Raw genomic sequence first — 21438 nt, forward strand, 5'->3', positions numbered from 1 at the left:
CTCCTGCCCTGATAGCGGCTGGAGGAGGACTATCCTCCGCCTGTGAGCGCTTTGGCACGAGCGAGGTGCCCACGGCAGCACCCGCTGCTTGTTGAGAGTAAGAGCAACAAGCGCTTTCACGTCAAAAGTCGTCATAAATAAGCCTCCAATAACACCAGAAAAAGTCGCCAGATTTGTCGCTAGTCGCTTTTTAGAAAAAAAAAACGACGGTAAGGGGGGTTTGAAAACTCCCTAAATACAGCGACAAAATCGCTAAGTTGGCAACACTGTTTTCAGGGTATTTAAAAAAAATTCAAAACAAAACAAAACCGTGCATCACAATGGGTATTCTCTGAGCATGCGCAGAATTACGCACAGCTGTCATGTGACCCTTTGATCGAACAAAGGATCAAAGGCTCAAAGAGCGCTGACGTCAAATTCGAAGCCACGAAAGTCCTTAAATACCCCCTCTTCACCTTTGCAAACACAGTTTTACTTGGAACGTTTTCAGAAACAGCGAGTTGTGTTTAGCAAACCAGAAACCTTTCAGAAAGGGACTATTTTTAAACTTAAACAATTAAGCAAACTTTTTTTCTTGTCGACACTTTGCATTAAGAGTTTAAAGAAATGTCAAACGAAGCATTTAATAATTCACAGTCTGACGGAGAGATTCGAGAGGAATCACAAAGACTGTATGGGTTGATGGAGAGAGAAATACCTGACCCTATGGAGCTTCAAATGAAAATTCAACAACTCCAGTTGGAGTTGAGCACCCTAAAGCGCAAAAAGAATTATTATAAAGATCATTTCCATCAGTCAAGAGATAAGCTTAAACACATGAAGGCTCAGGCTGAAAAAAATCAGACACAGGTGGCATCTCTGGAGGCTAAACTCCAGGAACAGGAAAAGAACGTTCAGACAATGCACCATGACTTTTTGGAAAAGACGGAATCTCTCATTGAGCAGAACAGCAGCATTGCTGCGGAGTTGTCTCAGATAGAAAGTGAGAGAAACGAGCAAAAAAAAGAGAACGCAGATCTCAAGGACTCTTTAGAGAGACTTGAGCAGCAAGTGGGAGAAGCTCACCATAAAACAATGAAAAAAGAAGAGATAATAGAAAAACAATATAGGGAAATATTTCACAAGACAGAACTCACAGTTGAGCTGAAAAGAGAAATTTGTACTCTTCAGCGCCGGGTGAGACAGACACTGGATGAAAAGCAGTGGCAGGTGGAATCTCTGGAGGCTAAAATGCAGGAGCAGGTTAGCACCATTCAGAGGATGTGCCGTGACTTTCACGAAAAAGAAGAATATCTCCTTAAGGAGAACAGCAGCATTGCTGCTGAGATAAACAAATTAAAAACAGCGAACACAAATCTCAAGAAACGTTTACAAAATCTTGAGTATCAAGAAAAGACAACAGAAAGTCTGACACTGAAAATATTTTGGCTGGAAGAAAAAGTCAAAAAGCAAAATTTCAAGATTGTTCATAACGAAGATCTCATAGATGAACTTTATGAACATCTTAAAATGAAAACAGAAATAATTAATAATCTTAAGGATGAGCTGAGAAGGGAGGAGGAAGAAGAAATATTAGCTGCTGTTCACAACATCACTGGTGAACCTCTGCAGCTGGAGAATCTTGCTCCTGAACCCGAGGAGCTTGTTTCTCCTGTCTCAGAACCATCTCCTGATGTGGTCCCGACACAGGAGAATCTTGCTCCTGAACCTGAGGAGCTTTTTTTTCCTGCCTTGAAACCACCTTCTGATGTGGTCCCGACACAGGAGAATCTTGCTCCTGAACCTGAGGAGCTTTTTTTTCCTGCCTTGGAACCACCTTCTGATGTGGTCCCGACACAGGAGAATCTTGCTCCTGAACCTGAGGAGCTTTTTTTTCCTGCCTTGGAACCACCTTCTGATGTGGTCCCGACACAGGACAATCTTGGTCCTCAACCCGAAGAGCTTGATTTTCCTGTCTCAGAACCATCTCCTGACGTGGTTCCGACTAGTGGTTCATGGCGTCATGGTGCTAAACGCCTACTTAAAATAGGTTTAGGTGTTGCCGCAGTAGGCCTTATTATACCTGCAGCTTACTGGGGCTTTTCAATGCTTGACAGTTATTGCCTATTTAACTCTGTCTATGGCCTCCTTGAGCCATATTGCTACCTTGGTGATGGATTAGTTCCCTTTTAAAGACTAGTAATGATGGACTGCTTTTCATCCACAGTCCAGAAAACCATACGTTGTTCATGTTAGCTAAATGCTGCTCATGTTGTCTAACTTGTGCTCTCATTTTTCTTTTCTTTTGCCTCTCACCCCCCAACCAGTCGTGACAGATGGCTGCCCCTTCCTGAGCCTGGTTCTGTCAAAGGTTTCTTCCTGTTTAAAGGGAGTTTTTCCTTTCCACTGTGCCTAGTGCTTGCTCACAGGGGATCATTTGATTGTTGGGGTTTAATTTGTTAAAAAAAAAACATAACAAATTAGGTGAGGGGTTCACATAATAGAGAGCACAACAAAAACTACAAATTTTTTTTTAAAATTTGTAGTTTTTGTTGTGCTCTCTATTATTTTAAAAAAATTTGTTAGTTGCAAATCAAAATAAAGACAACAGTTTCTGAAAAACATCTCTTACGGCTCTGTTTATTTGCTTAAATGAACACTTGTATTTTTTGTCATAGAAGAATATACATTGGCCTAAGTATTTAATAATTTTAAATTTAGCCCTGCGCTGCATGAGATAAACTGAGATGAGATAAACTGTAGCACAGACGGCTGTCGGCCTGGCGAGGGAAAGTTCCTCTTCAACCTCCAAACTGAACCCAGTTTGTTACTCGCAGCATCGCAAAATTAGACACAGCAATTTCTTAGAGTCTGGTTTAAGTCCTGAAATGACATCTCCTCACCTGTCACGGTTCTGGGTCAGTTTGACCCAGTATTTTGAGTTGTTATGTTTTGGTGTGTTTTTGCATTATGGATTGTTTTCTTATTCTCTTGTGGTGCTTTTGTTGGTTATGATGATGATGGTGATTATTAATCTATGTTTTAGTTATTCTTGTTTAGGGATTAGTTCTTAGGTTTTGTGTTCTCATGTTTCTTGCTGGTTTAGTTCAGTGTCTAGTCTGTCTCTCTCTGTCCAGTCCGTGTCTTAGTTTAGTGTGTATTGTTTCCTGTTTTATTTTGAAGGATTGTGTCTTATGTCAGTGTGTCCAGCTTCGATCCCCTGACTCGTTAGCCCCAATCTCTCCCAGCTGTGTCTCCCTCCTGTTTTCCATTCCCTGATTACTTCCCTGTGTATATTAGCCCTGTGTTTGCCCTTGTTCAGTGCTGCATCGTACCATCGGATTATGCCTGTGTGTTTTATACTGTGTTCAGTAGTTTCGTTTTCACTATCCTTGTTCTGTTCATGTTTTAATTTCTCCAGCAATAAAGCTGAGGTTTTGAGTTACAATTCTGTGTTCGAGTCCTGCATTTGGATCCTCATCTCCGCCTGCTCGCACACAAAGCCCTGACGTTTCCAGCATAGAAGCATTCACAGTCATTACACTGTATGTACACTATATATGAAAAAAAGAAGAAAAACAGAAAGCCAAATAAGAAATACTTCTAAGCAGTAGAAGGTTGTTGACAGTAGCAAGCTACAGGTCTCTCAGTATCTTTCAGTATTGCTCTCCCTGAGAACCCTGTGCACAGCTAGGTTTAAGGTATTCTCAGGTATTAGAATTTAACACATTTAAGTATACTGACATAAGTAAGTTGGTGGACGTTTCAGGTGACCTCCTGCAGCTTGCTGGAATTCTTGTCTGGATTGCCTAAGCAAACACTTGCTTAGTTGGCAACAAGATATCAAGTTAGTGGGGCACCTGAGACACACTTTGTCTAATTAATTGCAGTGTTTTGCCATTCTCAGTGAGAGATGAGAGGCCTTATAAGATGGTTTTGATAACAATGTCCTGGGGGTACAAGCTGCAGTTTCGTCATCGATCTCACCCTTTTCAGAGAAAGTGACTGCAGGTTTTAGATGTGTCCTTGAACCAACACAGCTGATTCAAATGGCTAAATTACCTCCTCAACATGTCTTGAAGTTCTCCAGGGGGCTGGTAATGACCTAATCATTTGATTCAGGTGTGTTGACCCAGGGTGAGATCTAAAACCTGCAGGACACCGGCCCTCGAGGCCTGGCGTTGCCTACCCCTGATATAGACAGTGCTTGAAGCAGTTATTACCTTCTTGCCATATTGGCAGAATAAATGACCTGGAAGCTGTTGCACTGTCTGCACCTGTAAACTCCAGGACACGTTTACAAATAATTTTCGTTGTTATTTGCGCTGCAGCTGCAGGTTAGGGTGGAGTTACTGTGTGTGTGTGTGTGTGTGTGTGTGTGTGTGTTTACAAGTAGTTTTAAACCTTGTGATCCACAAAACAGCATAACAGCAAAAGAAGAATTGACTGCGTTACAGTCAGTGCGGGAGCGGCGGCTTTGCTCGTGCGCGATTCATTTGCAGTTTGGACGCACGTGAACATCTCCTGCCCTGATAGCGGCTGGAGGAGGACTATCCTCCGCCTGTGAGCGCTTTGGCACGAGCGAGGTGCCCACGGCAGCACCCGCTGCTTGTTGAGAGTAAGAGCAACAAGCGCTTTCACGTCAAAAGTCGTCATAAATAAGCCTCCAATAACACCAGAAAAAGTCGCCAGATTTGTCGCTAGTCGCTTTTTAGAAAAAAAAAAAACGACGGTAAGGGGGGTTTGAAAACTCCCTAAATACAGCGACAAAATCGCTAAGTTGGCAACACTGTTTTCAGGGTATTTAAAAAAATTCAAAACAAAACAAAACCGTGCATCACAATGGGTATTCTCTGAGCATGCGCAGAATTACGCACAGCTGTCATGTGACCCTTTGATCGAACAAAGGATCAAAGGCTCAAAGAGCGCTGACGTCAAATTCGAAGCCACGAAAGTCCTTAAATACCCCCTCTTCACCTTTGCAAACACAGTTTTACTTGGAACGTTTTCAGAAACAGCGAGTTGTGTTTAGCAAACCAGAAACCTTTCAGAAAGGGACTATTTTTAAACTTAAACAATTAAGCAAACTTTTTTTCTTGTCGACACTTTGCATTAAGAGTTTAAAGAAATGTCAAACGAAGCATTTAATAATTCACAGTCTGACGGAGAGATTCGAGAGGAATCACAAAGACTGTATGGGTTGATGGAGAGAGAAATACCTGACCCTATGGAGCTTCAAATGAAAATTCAACAACTCCAGTTGGAGTTGAGCACCCTAAAGCGCAAAAAGAATTATTATAAAGATCATTTCCATCAGTCAAGAGATAAGCTTAAACACATGAAGGCTCAGGCTGAAAAAAATCAGACACAGGTGGCATCTCTGGAGGCTAAACTCCAGGAACAGGAAAAGAACGTTCAGACAATGCACCATGACTTTTTGGAAAAGACGGAATCTCTCATTGAGCAGAACAGCAGCATTGCTGCGGAGTTGTCTCAGATAGAAAGTGAGAGAAACGAGCAAAAAAAAGAGAACGCAGATCTCAAGGACTCTTTAGAGAGACTTGAGCAGCAAGTGGGAGAAGCTCACCATAAAACAATGAAAAAAGAAGAGATAATAGAAAAACAATATAGGGAAATATTTCACAAGACAGAACTCACAGTTGAGCTGAAAAGAGAAATTTGTACTCTTCAGCGCCGGGTGAGACAGACACTGGATGAAAAGCAGTGGCAGGTGGAATCTCTGGAGGCTAAAATGCAGGAGCAGGTTAGCACCATTCAGAGGATGTGCCGTGACTTTCACGAAAAAGAAGAATATCTCCTTAAGGAGAACAGCAGCATTGCTGCTGAGATAAACAAATTAAAAACAGCGAACACAAATCTCAAGAAACGTTTACAAAATCTTGAGTATCAAGAAAAGACAACAGAAAGTCTGACACTGAAAATATTTTGGCTGGAAGAAAAAGTCAAAAAGCAAAATTTCAAGATTGTTCATAACGAAGATCTCATAGATGAACTTTATGAACATCTTAAAATGAAAACAGAAATAATTAATAATCTTAAGGATGAGCTGAGAAGGGAGGAGGAAGAAGAAATATTAGCTGCTGTTCACAACATCACTGGTGAACCTCTGCAGCTGGAGAATCTTGCTCCTGAACCCGAGGAGCTTGTTTCTCCTGTCTCAGAACCATCTCCTGATGTGGTCCCGACACAGGAGAATCTTGCTCCTGAACCTGAGGAGCTTTTTTTTCCTGCCTTGAAACCACCTTCTGATGTGGTCCCGACACAGGAGAATCTTGCTCCTGAACCTGAGGAGCTTTTTTTTCCTGCCTTGGAACCACCTTCTGATGTGGTCCCGACACAGGACAATCTTGGTCCTCAACCCGAAGAGCTTGATTTTCCTGTCTCAGAACCATCTCCTGACGTGGTTCCGACTAGTGGTTCATGGCGTCATGGTGCTAAACGCCTACTTAAAATAGGTTTAGGTGTTGCCGCAGTAGGCCTTATTATACCTGCAGCTTACTGGGGCTTTTCAATGCTTGACAGTTATTGCCTATTTAACTCTGTCTATGGCCTCCTTGAGCCATATTGCTACCTTGGTGATGGATTAGTTCCCTTTTAAAGACTAGTAATGATGGACTGCTTTTCATCCACAGTCCAGAAAACCATACGTTGTTCATGTTAGCTAAATGCTGCTCATGTTGTCTAACTTGTGCTCTCATTTTTCTTTTCTTTTGCCTCTCACCCCCCAACCAGTCGTGACAGATGGCTGCCCCTTCCTGAGCCTGGTTCTGTCAAAGGTTTCTTCCTGTTTAAAGGGAGTTTTTCCTTTCCACTGTGCCTAGTGCTTGCTCACAGGGGATCATTTGATTGTTGGGGTTTAATTTGTTTAAAAAAAAAACATAACAAATTAGGTGAGGGGTTCACATAATAGAGAGCACAACAAAAACTACAAATTTTTTTTAAAATTTGTAGTTTTTGTTGTGCTCTCTATTATTTTAAAAAAATTTGTTAGTTGCAAATCAAAATAAAGACAACAGTTTCTGAAAAACATCTCTTACGGCTCTGTTTATTTGCTTAAATGAACACCTTGTATTTTTTGTCATAGAAGAATATACATTGGCCTAAGTATTTAATAATTTTAAATTTAGCCCTGCGCTGCATGAGATAAACTGAGATGAGATAAACTGTGGCACAGACGGCTGTCGGCCTGGCGAGGGAAAGTTCCTCTTCAACCTCCAAACTGAACCCAGTTTGTTACTCGCAGCATCGCAAAATTAGACACAGCAATTTCTTAGAGTCTGGTTTAAGTCCTGAAATGACATCTCCTCACCTGTCACGGTTCTGGGTCAGTTTGACCCAGTATTTTGAGTTGTTATGTTTTGGTGTGTTTTTGCATTATGGATTGTTTTCTTATTCTCTTGTGGTGCTTTTGTTGGTTATGATGATGATGGTGATTATTAATCTATGTTTTAGTTATTCTTGTTTAGGGATTAGTTCTTAGGTTTTGTGTTCTCATGTTTCTTGCTGGTTTAGTTCAGTGTCTAGTCTGTCTCTCTCTGTCCAGTCCGTGTCTTAGTTTAGTGTGTATTGTTTCCTGTTTTATTTTGAAGGATTGTGTCTTATGTCAGTGTGTCCAGCTTCGATCCCCTGACTCGTTAGCCCCAATCTCTCCCAGCTGTGTCTCCCTCCTGTTTTCCATTCCCTGATTACTTCCCTGTGTATATTAGCCCTGTGTTTGCCCTTGTTCAGTGCTGCATCGTACCATCGGATTATGCCTGTGTGTTTTATACTGTGTTCAGTATTTTCGTTTTCACTATCCTTGTTCTGTTCATGTTTTAATTTCTCCAGCAATAAAGCTGAGGTTTTGAGTTACAATTCTGTGTTCGAGTCCTGCATTTGGATCCTCATCTCCGCCTGCTCGCACACAAAGCCCTGACGTTTCCAGCATAGAAGCATTCACAGTCATTACACTGTATGTACACTATATATGAAAAAAAGAAGAAAAACAGAAAGCCAAATAAGAAATACTTCTAAGCAGTAGAAGGTTGTTGACAGTAGCAAGCTACAGGTCTCTCAGTATCTTTCAGTATTGCTCTCCCTGAGAACCCTGTGCACAGCTAGGTTTAAGGTATTCTCAGGTATTAGAATTTAACACATTTAAGTATACTGACATAAGTAAGTTGGTGGACGTTTCAGGTGACCTCCTGCAGCTTGCTGGAATTCTTGTCTGGATTGCCTAAGCAAACACTTGCTTAGTTGGCAACAAGATATCAAGTTAGTGGGGCACCTGAGACACACTTTGTCTAATTAATTGCAGTGTTTTGCCATTCTCAGTGAGAGATGAGAGGCCTTATAAGATGGTTTTGATAACAATGTCCTGGGGGTACAAGCTGCAGTTTCGTCATCGATCTCACCCTTTTCAGAGAAAGTGACTGCAGGTTTTAGATGTGTCCTTGAACCAACACAGCTGATTCAAATGGCTAAATTACCTCCTCAACATGTCTTGAAGTTCTCCAGGGGGCTGGTAATGACCTAATCATTTGATTCAGGTGTGTTGACCCAGGGTGAGATCTAAAACCTGCAGGACACCGGCCCTCGAGGCCTGGCGTTGCCTACCCCTGATATAGACAGTGCTTGAAGCAGTTATTACCTTCTTGCCATATTGGCAGAATAAATGACCTGGAAGCTGTTGCACTGTCTGCACCTGTAAACTCCAGGACACGTTTACAAATAATTTTCGTTGTTATTTGCGCTGCAGCTGCAGGTTAGGGTGGAGTTACTGTGTGTGTGTGTGTGTGTGTGTGTGTGTGTGTGTTTACAAGTAGTTTTAAACCTTGTGATCCACAAAACAGCATAACAGCAAAAGAAGAATTGACTGCGTTACAGTCAGTGCGGGAGCGGCGGCTTTGCTCGTGCGCGATTCATTTGCAGTTTGGACGCACGTGAACATCTCCTGCCCTGATAGCGGCTGGAGGAGGACTATCCTCCGCCTGTGAGCGCTTTGGCACGAGCGAGGTGCCCACGGCAGCACCCGCTGCTTGTTGAGAGTAAGAGCAACAAGCGCTTTCACGTCAAAAGTCGTCATAAATAAGCCTCCAATAACACCAGAAAAAGTCGCCAGATTTGTCGCTAGTCGCTTTTTAGAAAAAAAAAACGACGGTAAGGGGGGTTTGAAAACTCCCTAAATACAGCGACAAAATCGCTAAGTTGGCAACACTGTTTTCAGGGTATTTAAAAAAATTCAAAACAAAACAAAACCGTGCATCACAATGGGTATTCTCTGAGCATGCGCAGAATTACGCACAGCTGTCATGTGACCCTTTGATCGAACAAAGGATCAAAGGCTCAAAGAGCGCTGACGTCAAATTCGAAGCCACGAAAGTCCTTAAATACCCCCTCTTCACCTTTGCAAACACAGTTTTACTTGGAACGTTTTCAGAAACAGCGAGTTGTGTTTAGCAAACCAGAAACCTTTCAGAAAGGGACTATTTTTAAACTTAAACAATTAAGCAAACATTTTTTCTTGTCGACACTTTGCATTAAGAGTTTAAAGAAATGTCAAACGAAACATTTAATAATTCACAGTCTGACGGAGAGATTCCAGCGGAATCACACGAACTATATGGGTTAGTGGAGAGAGAAATATCGGAGCCTAGGGACCTTCAAATGAAAATACAAGAACTCCAGTTGGAGTTAAGCACCCTAAAGCGCAAAAAGAATTATTACAAAAAAAATTACTATCGCTTTAAAAATGAGCGTGAACAAATTAGTACAGATGTGCATGACAGGAATATCCATTTTAGGGAAGGCATGGTTGAGCTTGAAGAAGTGACTCAACAGTCAGATGAGCTGAAAGAAGAAATATGTACACTTCAGCGTCGGGTGAGACAGGCTCTGGATGAAAAACAGTCACAGGTGGAATCTCTGGAGGCCAAATTGCAGGAACAGGTTAACACCATTCAGACGATGCACCGTGACTTTCTGGGAATGGAAGAATCTCTCCTTGAGCAGAACAGCAGCATTGCTGCGGAGTTGTCTCAGATAGAAAGTCAGCGAAATGAACAAAAGAAAGAGAACGCAGATCTCAAGGAAGCGTTAGAGAGACTTGAGCACCAAGTGGGAGAAGCTCACCATAAAATAACAAAAAAAGAAGAGATAATAGAAAAACAGAATAGAGAAATAGATCAAAAGACAGAACAGATAGTTGAGCTGAAAAAAGAAATATATACTCTTCAGCGTCGGGTGAGACAGGCTCAGGACGAAAAACAGGCACAGGTGGAATCTCTGGAGGCTCTGCAGCTGGAGAATCTTGCTCCTGAACCTGAGGAGCTTTTTTTTCCTGCCTTGGAACCATCTCCTGATGTGGTCCCGACACAGGAGAATCTTGCTCCTGAACCTGAGGAGCTTTTTTTTCCTGCCTTGGAACCACCTCCTGATGTGGTCCCGACACAGGAGAATCAAGCGCTTCAGGTTGAAGCGCTTGATTCTCCTGTCTCAGAACCATCTCTTGACGTGATTCGGACTAGTGGTTCATGGCGTCATGGTGCTAAACGCCTACTTAAAATAGGTTTAGGTGTTGCCGCAGTAGGCCTTATTATACCTGCAGCTTACTGGGGCTTTTCAATGCTTGACAGTTATTGCCTATTTAACTCTGTCTATGGCCTCCTTGAGCCATATTGCTACCTTGGTGATGGATTAGTTCCCTTTTAAAGACTAGTAATGATGAACTGCTTTTCATCCACAGTCCAGAAAACCATACGTTGTTCATGTTAGCTAAATGCTGCTCATGTTGTCTAACTTGTGCTCTCATTTTTCTTTTCTTTTGCCTCTCACCCCCCAACCAGTCGTGACAGATGGCTGCCCCTTCCTGAGCCTGGTTCTGTCAAAGGTTTCTTCCTGTTTAAAGGGAGTTTTTCCTTTCCACTGTGCCTAGTGCTTGCTCACAGGGGATCATTTGATTGTTGGGGTTTAATTTGTTAAAAAAAAAAAACATAACAAATTAGGTGAGGGGTTCACATAATAGAGAGCACAACAAAAACTACAAATTTTAAAAAAAAATTGTAGTTTTTGTTGTGCTCTCTATTATGTTAAAAAAATTTGTTAGTTGCAAATCAAAATAAAGACAACAGTTTCTGAAAAACATCTCTTACGGCTCTGTTTATTTGCTTAAATGAACACTTGTATTTTTTGTCATAGAAGAATATACATTGGCCTAAGTATTTAATAATTTTAAATTTAGCCCTGCGCTGCATGAGATAAACTGAGATGAGATAAACTGTGGCACAGACGGCTGTCGGCCTGGCGAGGGAAAGTTCCTCTTCAACCTCCAAACTGAACCCAGTTTGTTACTCGCAGCATCGCAAAATTAGACACAGCAATTTCTTAGAGTCTGGTTTAAGTCCTGAAATGACATCTCCTCACCTGTCACGGTTCTGGGTCAGTTTGACCCAGTATTTTGGTGTGTTTTTGCATTATGGATTGTTTTCTTATTCTCTTGTGGTGCTTTTGTTGGTTATGATGATGATGATGATGGTGATTATTAATCTATGTTTTAGTTATTCTTGTTTAGGGATTAGTTCTTAGGTTTTGTGTTCTCATGTTTTTTGCTGGTTTAGTTCAGTGTCTAGTCTGTCTCTCTCTGTCCAGTCCGTGTCTTAGTTTAGTGTGTATTGTTTCCTGTTTTATTTTGAAGGATTGTGTCTTATGTCAGTGTGTCCAGCTTCGATCCCCTGACTCGTTAGCCCCAATCTCTCCCAGCTGTGTCTCCCTCCTGTTTTCCATTCCCTGTGTATATTAGCCCTGTGTTTGCCCTTGCTCAGTGCCGCATCGTACCATCGGATTATGCCTGTGTGTTTTATACTGTGTTCTGTTCATGTTTTAATTTCTCCAGCAATAAAGCTGAGGTTTTGAGTTACAATTCTGTGTTCGAGTCCTGCATTTGGATCCTCATCTCCGCCTGCCCGCACACAGAGCCCTGTATTTAAAATCCAACTCTTACCTGAACTCTCCTGCCTTTCTGTCTCTCTCGCTGCCTTGTAACGCACCATCCCCCTTTTGACATTAGATAATGGTAAATCAAACCTGCACTGCAGAGAGGTTGGCATGACAGGAAGTCGAGATGATAACGATAGACCAGCCTTCAAACTAAGACGCGTGATGTATAAAAGTCTTTCTACTGAGTAAAGGACAGTTTGAGTTTCCTGCTGGCACCATGCACTGTCTTCACAAGTTTCTTCTTTGTTTTCTACCATGTCTACAAGGCATCAGTGTGAACATCAAATATACCTGATTTATCTTACGGCTGTAAACGGCACACTAACTTTATCATCTTCTTTTTTTTTAATTTACCAGAGTTTTCAACAGGAATTATTCATGAAACAAAAGCTCCGGACAACTCGATACCCTACATGGAATCAGTTCAGAATAACAAGGGTCAACATGTCTGTGGAGAATTCCTCATCACTGAAGACTTTGTGCTCACTGCTGCATACTGTGACCGGTTGTGAGTTAGATTTCCTGTTCATGAAGTTCATCCAAAAACAAACTTTTTCAAACTTGTGTTTATTGATCAGATCACTCTAAGTTATTGATAAGGCAGATGTTATTTTGAGGGAAAATAAAACACAATTAAGTGCAATAGCATCAAATAAAAATGACCTTTGACTTCTGACAGCCGTTGGTTACAGCAATGCTGACATTAACCTGCTTGTGACGATTGCCTAATGAGAAATAAAGATATCAGTTTAAAATTGTTGACATTTTTAATTCCCTCTCAATGATTACTCACACAGTGACCGCACACACTGATCATCCCAAAGTAAAGATTGAGAGAAAATGAAATCCATGAAGGATACAAAAACACTGAACATGCTAATGACATCATTGAAAGCAGCATCAGTTTCATGTGATGTATTTGTAGAATAATTATATTTTTTCATATTTACATGAAAATGTGTTTCTATTTTTTACTTCATGTTGTGTCTCCAGCTGTGTGTGAACATTCGATTAGTTCACAGAGTACAAACAATTCAGCCTCCACGTGCTGAAATAAACCTAAAAGAAAATCAAGTGTGTCAGGTGGCTGGATGGGGAAAATTGAAACTGATGGCGAACCTGTTGATGAGCCAACGGTGGTGGACGTGTCTGTCATTGAACCAAAGGTCTGTAAGAAACACTGGCCTGGTCTTCCTGCCGGTGTTTCCTGTGCAGGTGGATATGGAACAACCAAAGGATTCTGTCAGGTATGTTTTCTGTGATTTCAGTGGAAACTTGTGTTCTGTTGACAAATGTATATAAAAAAAGAATATAATCTGACATATTAAAATCCTCACAGGGTGAGGTAATACCAGGATGCTCTGTAGAATCCTGACCACTCTGTCATGGGAACTGATCTGCTGCTGACCGCAAGGCACTGCAGCGGGTGATATAAACAGCCCAATTATTCTACCCTTATCTGTATTTATACATGTAAATGGTATACGGCAAATGGACTGGTTCTTATAGAGCTACTCTTTCTACTCTTCTTTACACAACTTGTGCATTCACCCATTCGCACAAGCACATTTTTCTAGGTGCTTTCTAAGTAACATTCACACACACACACACACTGTGTGAATGTCGGAGATGATCTGCTCTACCACCTGAGCTACAGCCACCCCATGTGTGTTGACAATAAAGTGAAATCCTAATCCTAAAATGTGGATCGTGTTTTGGGTCTGCCACTTGAGGACACACAGAAATAAGCCATGCTGAACAGATTTCCACATCTTTTCATCTCATCACAAATGCCTCCAAGATACCTGAAAAGCTTCTGTTTCATTTTATATGGAGAAATAAAAGCTAATATTTAAAAACAGTATTTTGTTTAATGTTAAAAGAATCTGGTGGTTTGGAAGTTTAAAGTTTGAGACGTTAAAGTTACACGGTTAACTACTGTAAGGAACAAAAAGACACTGTTAGAAACTCTTTCTCCAAACATATCCTTCATTTGATACATTAAATGATGCATGAATTCTACTAATTCTATTCTACTACATCAGTCATGCGTGATAAGCACTGTTGATGATTCACCAGCAGGATCGTTTTACGCTGAAATCATGTTGAAGTCAGGACGGTGTGTGGCCACAAAATAAATGATTCATATCAAATGTGTTAAACCTAAAGTAAGAAGCTCATTTTGGAAATGTGAGGGGGGAGAAAGTGGAGACGTTTGACTTCAGATGTTTGGTGTAAAAACAAAGCTCTCAGGAGACTACTCGAATACTGTAACTCTATGAGTACAGTAATGGAGTATTTTTACTTTGTTACATCATTGATTAACATCATTCAGCCTTTTAATATTATTTATTTAAAAAGACGTTTGTCTGTCTGTGTGCGTGATGCTCTGCGAGGCGTCCTGCATTAGAAACAATGGAAAACTATCCACATCTCTCATTTTCAGCGTCTTGTTTGATTTCTGATGCAGTACGCCCATTTGGCCACACAGCGGCGCTGCTGACTTGTTAAATAGCTCAGCAGAAACATTTCAAATGATTTCATTCAGCATTCGTTTCGTGTCTCACTATGAAAACGCCTCATGCGTGATCTCATCAGAAGCTCAAATGCCATTACAGCAGCCATAAGTGACGCCCATGTCAGGAGCGACAAGTTTCTGGTCACCTTCTGGTGTGCTGTATACAAAAGCCAGCCGGCCCTCATAGATCCAGTTAAAATTTTTATTTTATCTTAAAATATCTGAAAAGCTGGAGCTGCTTTTATTTGAACTCATTTATCACAAAAGAGAAAACGCATTAATAGAGGAAAGGGGAGGACGAGTCACAGATATCCTCGGTCCTGCTATGTTTTCTGAAGCGTCTCATTCTGTGGCTTGGAGCCACTGCTGGATGAAACACAAGTCGCCTTTTCAGGAATGGAAGAGAACCTGCTTTAATTTTGCAGCTGTAACTTGGAGTGTTTTACAACAATTTGTAAGCAGCTCCACAGCGACAGTCCGGCTCCCTGGCTGCATAAAAGTCACTTTTTTTTTTTTTTTGGCTTTTTTAGGTTGTAATTTGTACTCACACTGCTGCTTGGCTAAAGTAGCAGCTAACAGAAAAGACACACACACACACACACACATTTTGTTGCTGTTTCTCCCTCTCATGTTAACTTTGGGCAGACAAAACAGGCTGTGTGGTCAATCAAATTTAACTTTCAGTTGATATCCAGTGATTAACAAGGCAAAAAAACTTGAGATAAAATGATCATAATGCAACATTTCGTTTTATTATGCTGTTAGTGGTTTGTCTTTCAGTGCACCGTTTCCTAGCTGCACTTCCTGCCGGGCTGTAGAAGGTTTGCTATAGAAACTAATAGTGTCAGTTGAATTATGATTATGGTACAAAAATTCCCTTGTCAGAGGAAACTTTCAATAAATCTGACTTTTGTCCAACAAATTACTATTTTTCATCTGCCTCCATCTCACCCTATCTCTAGCATCCTCCCACATCACACCAACCCTCTGTCCTCCTTCATTCGCAAACCTCCTCTGAGGTTGTCTTCTTTTACTCCTGCCTGGCAGCTCCATCTTCAACATCCTTTGACAATCCTTCCTCTGCACATGTACAAACAAGCTCAACTTTGCCTCTCTAACTTTGTGTCACGGCTGGCGGGGTGAGCCGTGTGGTGTTGGAGGAAAAGGAGGACCCAAAATGCAGGCAGCCGACTGATGATATGAGTGAGGGTTTATTTACAGGTGACAGTGGCAGAAACAGACAGCGAAGCATGAGAAAACAACTGAAGAAACCTAAACTGGAAGAACTAAATGACAAACCTGAGAGCATACAAAAGGGGTGCGGGGCAGAGAGACGCAGAGACAGGAACGAAACACCATGGAACACAGACCGACACCCACTATATATACACACACACACACACACACACAAGGTAATCAGGTAATCGCACACAGGAGGGAAGAACAGCTGATCTGAATACACATGATGACTGGAGGGCACAAGCTGAACACAATGACAACAGACCCAGACCTTCAGAATAGAACAGGAAATCCAGAACACGAGCCTTCAAAGTAAAGCAGGACCACACAGACTGATTTACAACACAACACGGGGACATGAAAAGAGCACCGAGGACAGACACAGGTAGGGCTGAATATACACCAAACTTCAGGTTCAACCCTAAACTAATACAAAATCAGAATAAACACAAGGCACAAAAATGGACTTCAAGGAAACACAAAACGCTGGGTCAAAATGACCCAGGACCATGACACTTTGTCTCCAAACCGCTCAACCTGAGCTGTCTATTTACTTGTACTTGCAACCTCCAGCTCCTTGTTGTCAGTGCTTTACAAAATCTGTTAGTTAACAGTTTGCCATCTCAATATTGATCAAAAAAAATGTGCAGCCCTGATTAGGAAGCATCCCATTAATCTGTCATGAAACCACTGACTTCCTTTGGGTGCCGTAAACCATGAAGTTTGCATGTTTGGTGAGAAACATTGCCTCCATCTTGGTTTTTGTTCCTTGTTGTTATTTAATAATGTGAACAAATAAAATGAACAAAATAGTATGGCATAAAGGTATTTGTTCCTATAAATAAGTGTGTAGTGTTGAAAGGGAAAAAAATCACAAAATAACAGCCTTCAATAAATTCAGCACAGCATAGTGCAAGACAGAGTTATGTGTGCCCTTCACACACACACACACACACACACACACACACACACACACACACACAAAGGTTATTCATGCTTTCATAAGATGAGAGGAAGAGTACACGCTGGACAGGTGATCAGTCTGTCCAGCGTGAGGCGGCACAAAATCTGAATGCTGCTGAGTTTAGACGTGTGAACTGCTGTGGCACTAAATGACAGAACACTCATTAAAATTTTATTTATATAGCACATTTCTAGATAAAAGATCACAAAGTGCTTCACAAGGTATAAAACAAAAGCAGTCAAAAGTTAACAAAATGTAATTTTTAAAAGATGTGTTTTTAGCTGTTTTTTTTAAAGTAATCACTGAGTCTGCAGATCTTAAGTTCTGTCTGGTGGCCACAGTGGCAAAAGCTCTATCACCCTTGGTTTTCAGTCTTGTATGCTGAATAACAAGTAGGCCCTGATCACAAGACCTCAGGGACCTACTAGGGGCATAGGGCTGTAAAAGTTCAATGATGTACGCTGGTGCTTGTTCTTGAAGAGCTTTAAATGTCAGAACCAGTATCTTAAAATGGACTCTGAATTCAGTGGGGAGCCAGTGCAGCTGTATAAGCAATGGTGTTACATGAGAGTATTTAGATGTTTTTGTCAGAAGCCTTACTGCAGCATTTTGGGCAATCTGCAGACGCTCCAGAGAGTTTTTGTTTAGACATGTAAACAGTGAATTACAGTAGTCCAATCGTGATGAAATGAATGCATGAATAACAATCTCCAGTTCAGTTTAGAAATGTTTCTTAAAAGCATGACCGAACCAGAGATTTGACGTGGACATCCAGGGTAAGAGCAGAATCAAAGGTTACCCCTAGGTTCCTGATAGACGATTTCACAAATGTTGAAAGAGGACCAAGAGCATTCATTATGTTAGGTACATGTCTGTCTGGAGCACATACAAGGACTTCAGTCTTTTCTTCATTAAGTTGGAGGAAGTTGTCAGCCATCCAACCTTTGATGGTTTCTAAGCACACATTTAGAATCTGCAGCTTAGAAACATCTTCAGGTTTAAAAGACATATATAGCTGGATGTCGTCTGCGTAGCAGTGGTAGCGAATGTCCTCAAAGGGGCTCAAAATATGCTGGAGAGGAAGTAGATATATTAAAAACAATAAGGGCCCCAGCACAGAGTAGAGCTTCAACATGCAACAAGAAGAAGTAGGAGTGAGACAAAGCATTTTTTTGAGCTTGCAATTCATGGAAAACAACGCTTAGACTGAAACAGGCTGACAACAGACTAAAAAGTCCTCTTTCCCAAAAAGTATTATTTTTTAAGAGTTTTGTGAATCACACTTTTATTTACTTGAGCATGATGAACATTTCTGTTTAATAAACAGTCAGAAAGTTAACATCCAGTCTACATGTGCATGAAAAGGTGTCATTTTGAACACCAGTTTATTTTTGGGGGGTGATTTAAATGTGTCACATCTGTAAATATGAAGGCAGGGAGCTTATTTACAAAAACCAGCTTGTATCAAACAACAGGCAGAGGGTTTGAGGGGATTACTACTAGCACGTAGAGGCCTCCTCTGTGCTACGACAAGCCAGCCAAACACTGGCTGTAGCTTCAGATGTCCTGCACAAACATGAGAGGCAGCAGTGCTCTTATAACACTCAGCAAGAAGGTGAAGGTCAAAACTCAAAAAACTATTTTGGAGTTTATTGCTGTTTATTGCTTTATGTCCCTCCTTTTAACTTTTTGTCCCTTGCATCGTATCCTTTCTAGGTTTTTAATGACGTTTGAGTTTTGTATTCTTCATGTATGAGTGTAGTTTTACGGTGGTTTAAAGACCCATCTAAGAATGGGCACAGTAAGCAACCCTAGGCTACATATGTGCTTCTAGAAAGTGCTGCAGGAACAAACCTGAAACGCCTGAAATAAGTTTGCATTTTGCACTTACTGGTCCCTTTTGTCCCAGTTCTGAACAGTTCACAAGTTCTGTGGGTAAGTTACAAGTTACATTTTTGAGAGGTGGAAATAAAGCAAGTAAAAAGTAGACATAAAGTGAAAAATAGAGCAATCTACTAATAGTATTTCCTACATGAAAACTCTGTACAGAGAGGGTGGTAATGCACGTATTCGCTGGCGAGTATCCAAATAGCATTCTGGGTATTTCACACATAGTATTGAACATTTTGACATTTAGAATATTTTACCTAATATTGCACCTGTTTCTCAAATCAGTTTCAGACAGTGATTTATCACATTGTTCATTCGAAGTGAGGTGAGGTAGTGTTGTATTATTTCACGCGTCCAGTGTTTTGTTTTGCCATCAGTCTGACTGTGGCGGGGAAGAAGCTGTTGAAAAACCTTGTTCTGTGTGTAATGATCCGGTCCGCTCTGTTGTGTCTCACTTTGTACAGTTCTTGTGTCTCAGCAGAGAGTGAGCTGGATGGTGAGTCCCAGATAATTCCCCCTGCTCTTTTTCGGCAGCATTGTACATACAGATTACATGGAAGGAAGTTTTGTCCCTATGATCTCTCTGCAGTCTTTATGACTCTTTTCAGAGCCTTCCTCTCTGCCTGTGTGATGTTCCCATACCAGACAGTGATGCCTGCAGTGAGGATCAGTCCTCTGTAAAAAATAAATAAAAACAATCATCCCTACCTTCAATATGATGGTGATGGGGGCATCCTCTGACAGCGTGTTGTGCCTCAGGTAGACTTGGCCCTATATAACAGTAATATTAGTTCTGCTTTTCTTTTCATGAGTGGAGCTGGACACAAAGAGCAGAGCGAACACGAGCGTGATTAGTGTCATGTTCTTGTTCTTTTGCATGTTCACCCTAAAACTGTGTGAGGTCTCTCTGCATACTCAGACTTCCTCCCACAGTCCAAAAACTTACTTAGTGATAATAAACTGGTCAAAGGTGTGAATGGTTTTCTCTGCTGATCTGGGAATCTGAGCAGAGCTCACCCTATGACAGCTGGCTCCAACACAACCCCAAACTGGACAATGAGTCAGAAATTAGATGGATCCACTAATATAAGACTAAAAGCTTAAGCTTCCCGTCCCAAAGGTAAATGTAAATATAACAATACAGTCTACTTCTTGTGTATTCTTAAAAGAAAACCAAACAATAATACTCTAAAGTATAAGACTAAAGTATTTGCTATATTAGAAGAGTAGAGTTTGCTACTCCCTTCACAGAAAAGTGCAAACCAGACTGAATCATAACAAAAGTTGGAGAACTGAGTGCAGAACTGAGGAAGGGTACAAAGGTCATTCAGTGTCAGCTCATCAAATGTCTCCCACCTGACCATGTGAGATTTTCTTGAAAAGTGACACTACAGCTAGATAAAAAGAGTTGTTCCTTTCATATTAAAGCTTGAATGTCTATAAAACAATTCACATGATTTAAACTGTTAATTTGAAATCATAATTAAACAATATCATGGACATTGTGTACGAGAATCTGTAAACAAAGTGTCAGTCCTCTAAATCATTCTGAGAACCTAGCTCAAGTAGTTTTCAAGATAACCGAATATTAATACAATGATAGAAAACACTTGAAAATGGAGAAAACGAATGAAAACAGGGCCCTGAAATTTTGCACAATTCCTAGTAATTAGTGCATGAAGTGATGGATGAACAGCTGCTAATGGAAATGTTGTTACAGTACCTGGTAACAGAGACTCCAACTGCACCCTTCCTGTCCTGCTCCACAATGATTCAGTACTTGGACAGCTGTTCTTGGACCAGAATGACTTTATCCTGACCTTTTACAATGAAATAAACCACTGTGGAGAAAAAGACAAGGGGCACGGATCAATTCACCTGGATGACCTGATGGCAAGTCATTTTCTTTTACTTAATTACTTTTAGAATGTGTAAAGGCAGGTTTAACTCTTTACCCCTTGAAACTCTTTTCAGTAATGAGCCGTTTCTGTTATATTTCAGACCTGCTTATAGTACAAATTTTCTGAGTGTGCACCAAAAATTAGTGAGGGTGATCACTGCCTGTACGGAGTTTGAAAGCGTTCAAATGAGAGTGCTATGGTTACGTGCCTGGATGCAGGGGACATTCGTTGAGATTTGAAAACTCGATGGGCGAAGAATGCATCAGCGCAAATGAATGAAGAAGGTCAGTTTATCAGCAAATGAAGCTTAAAAATCACAAAAGCTGAATTATTTTTTGGCACTTATTGGCTTACTGAGCTTTGGTAAATGGTAAATGGCCTGTATTTATATAGCGCTTTACTAGTCCCTAAGGACCCCAAAGCGCTTTACATGTCCAGTCATCCACCCATTCACACACACATTCACACACTGGTGATGGCAAGCTACATTGTAGCCACAGCCACCCTGGGGCGCACTGACAGAGGCGAGGCTGCCGGACACTGGCGCCACCAGGCCCTCTGACCACCACCAGTAGGCAACGGGTGAAGTGTCTTGCCCAAGGACACAACGACCGAGACTGTCCAAGCCGGGGCTCGAACCGGCAACCTTCCGATTACAAGGCGAACGCCCAACTCTTGAGCCACGATCGCCCGCTTTGCTGGAGAGGTTTTAAATTTGTGGATTTGCTATATATGTGATATAAATTTAATATAAATATGTCTGCGGCAGCACGGTGGCACTGTTGCCGCACAGCAAGAAGGTCCTGAGTTCAGGCCGGGGTCTTTCTGTGTGGAGTTTGCATGTTCTCCCCATGTTTGCGTGGGTTCCCTCTGGGTACTCCGGCTTCCTCCCACCGTCCAAAGACATGCAACTTGTGGGGATAGGTTAATTGGATAATCCAAATTGCCACTAG

General features: G+C 41.3%; 1 protein-coding gene, 1 long non-coding RNA gene and 1 pseudogene across 2 annotated transcripts; 2 read left to right on the forward strand and 1 right to left on the reverse strand.

Moving 5' to 3' along the window:
* The first annotated feature begins 295 nt into the window (after positions 1-295).
* Positions 296-6733, forward strand: LOC146382457 (uncharacterized). The gene is made up of 2 exons (XM_084936746.1): positions 296-1827; positions 5447-6733. The coding sequence occupies exons 1-2, from the start codon at positions 607-609 to the stop codon at positions 6596-6598; spliced, it is 2373 nt and encodes a 790-aa protein (XP_084792872.1). The 5' UTR covers positions 296-606; the 3' UTR covers positions 6599-6733.
* Positions 6734-9789: 3056 nt separating this feature from the next.
* LOC146382458 (granzyme B(G,H)-like) lies at positions 9790-13348 on the forward strand (annotated as a pseudogene).
* Positions 13349-15268: 1920 nt separating this feature from the next.
* LOC146382459 (uncharacterized) lies at positions 15269-20501 on the reverse strand. Its single transcript, XR_014800644.1, has 3 exons — positions 20308-20501; positions 19293-19401; positions 15269-17766 (listed from the first exon to the last, which is right to left on the reverse strand). It is a non-coding gene; the product is annotated as an uncharacterized LOC146382459 (long non-coding RNA).
* Between the last annotated feature and the right edge of the window lie 937 nt (positions 20502-21438).

Source organism: Perissodus microlepis, chromosome 7 (genome assembly GCF_051167445.1).
Source record: "Perissodus microlepis isolate ML-2025 ecotype Zambia chromosome 7, ASM5116744v1, whole genome shotgun sequence".
In the NCBI taxonomy this organism is placed as follows: domain Eukaryota; kingdom Metazoa; phylum Chordata; class Actinopteri; order Cichliformes; family Cichlidae; genus Perissodus; species Perissodus microlepis.

Bases quoted from the DNA above. Each gene is read 5' to 3' on its own strand.
- LOC146382457 (XM_084936746.1), top strand. From the start codon at position 607: ATGTCAAACGAAGCATTTAATAATTCACAGTCTGACGGAGAGATTCGA. The intron at 1,828-5,446 runs GTCCCGACACAG...CTCATTGAGCAG, and splicing joins TGGAACCACCTTCTGATGTG to AACAGCAGCATTGCTGCGGA.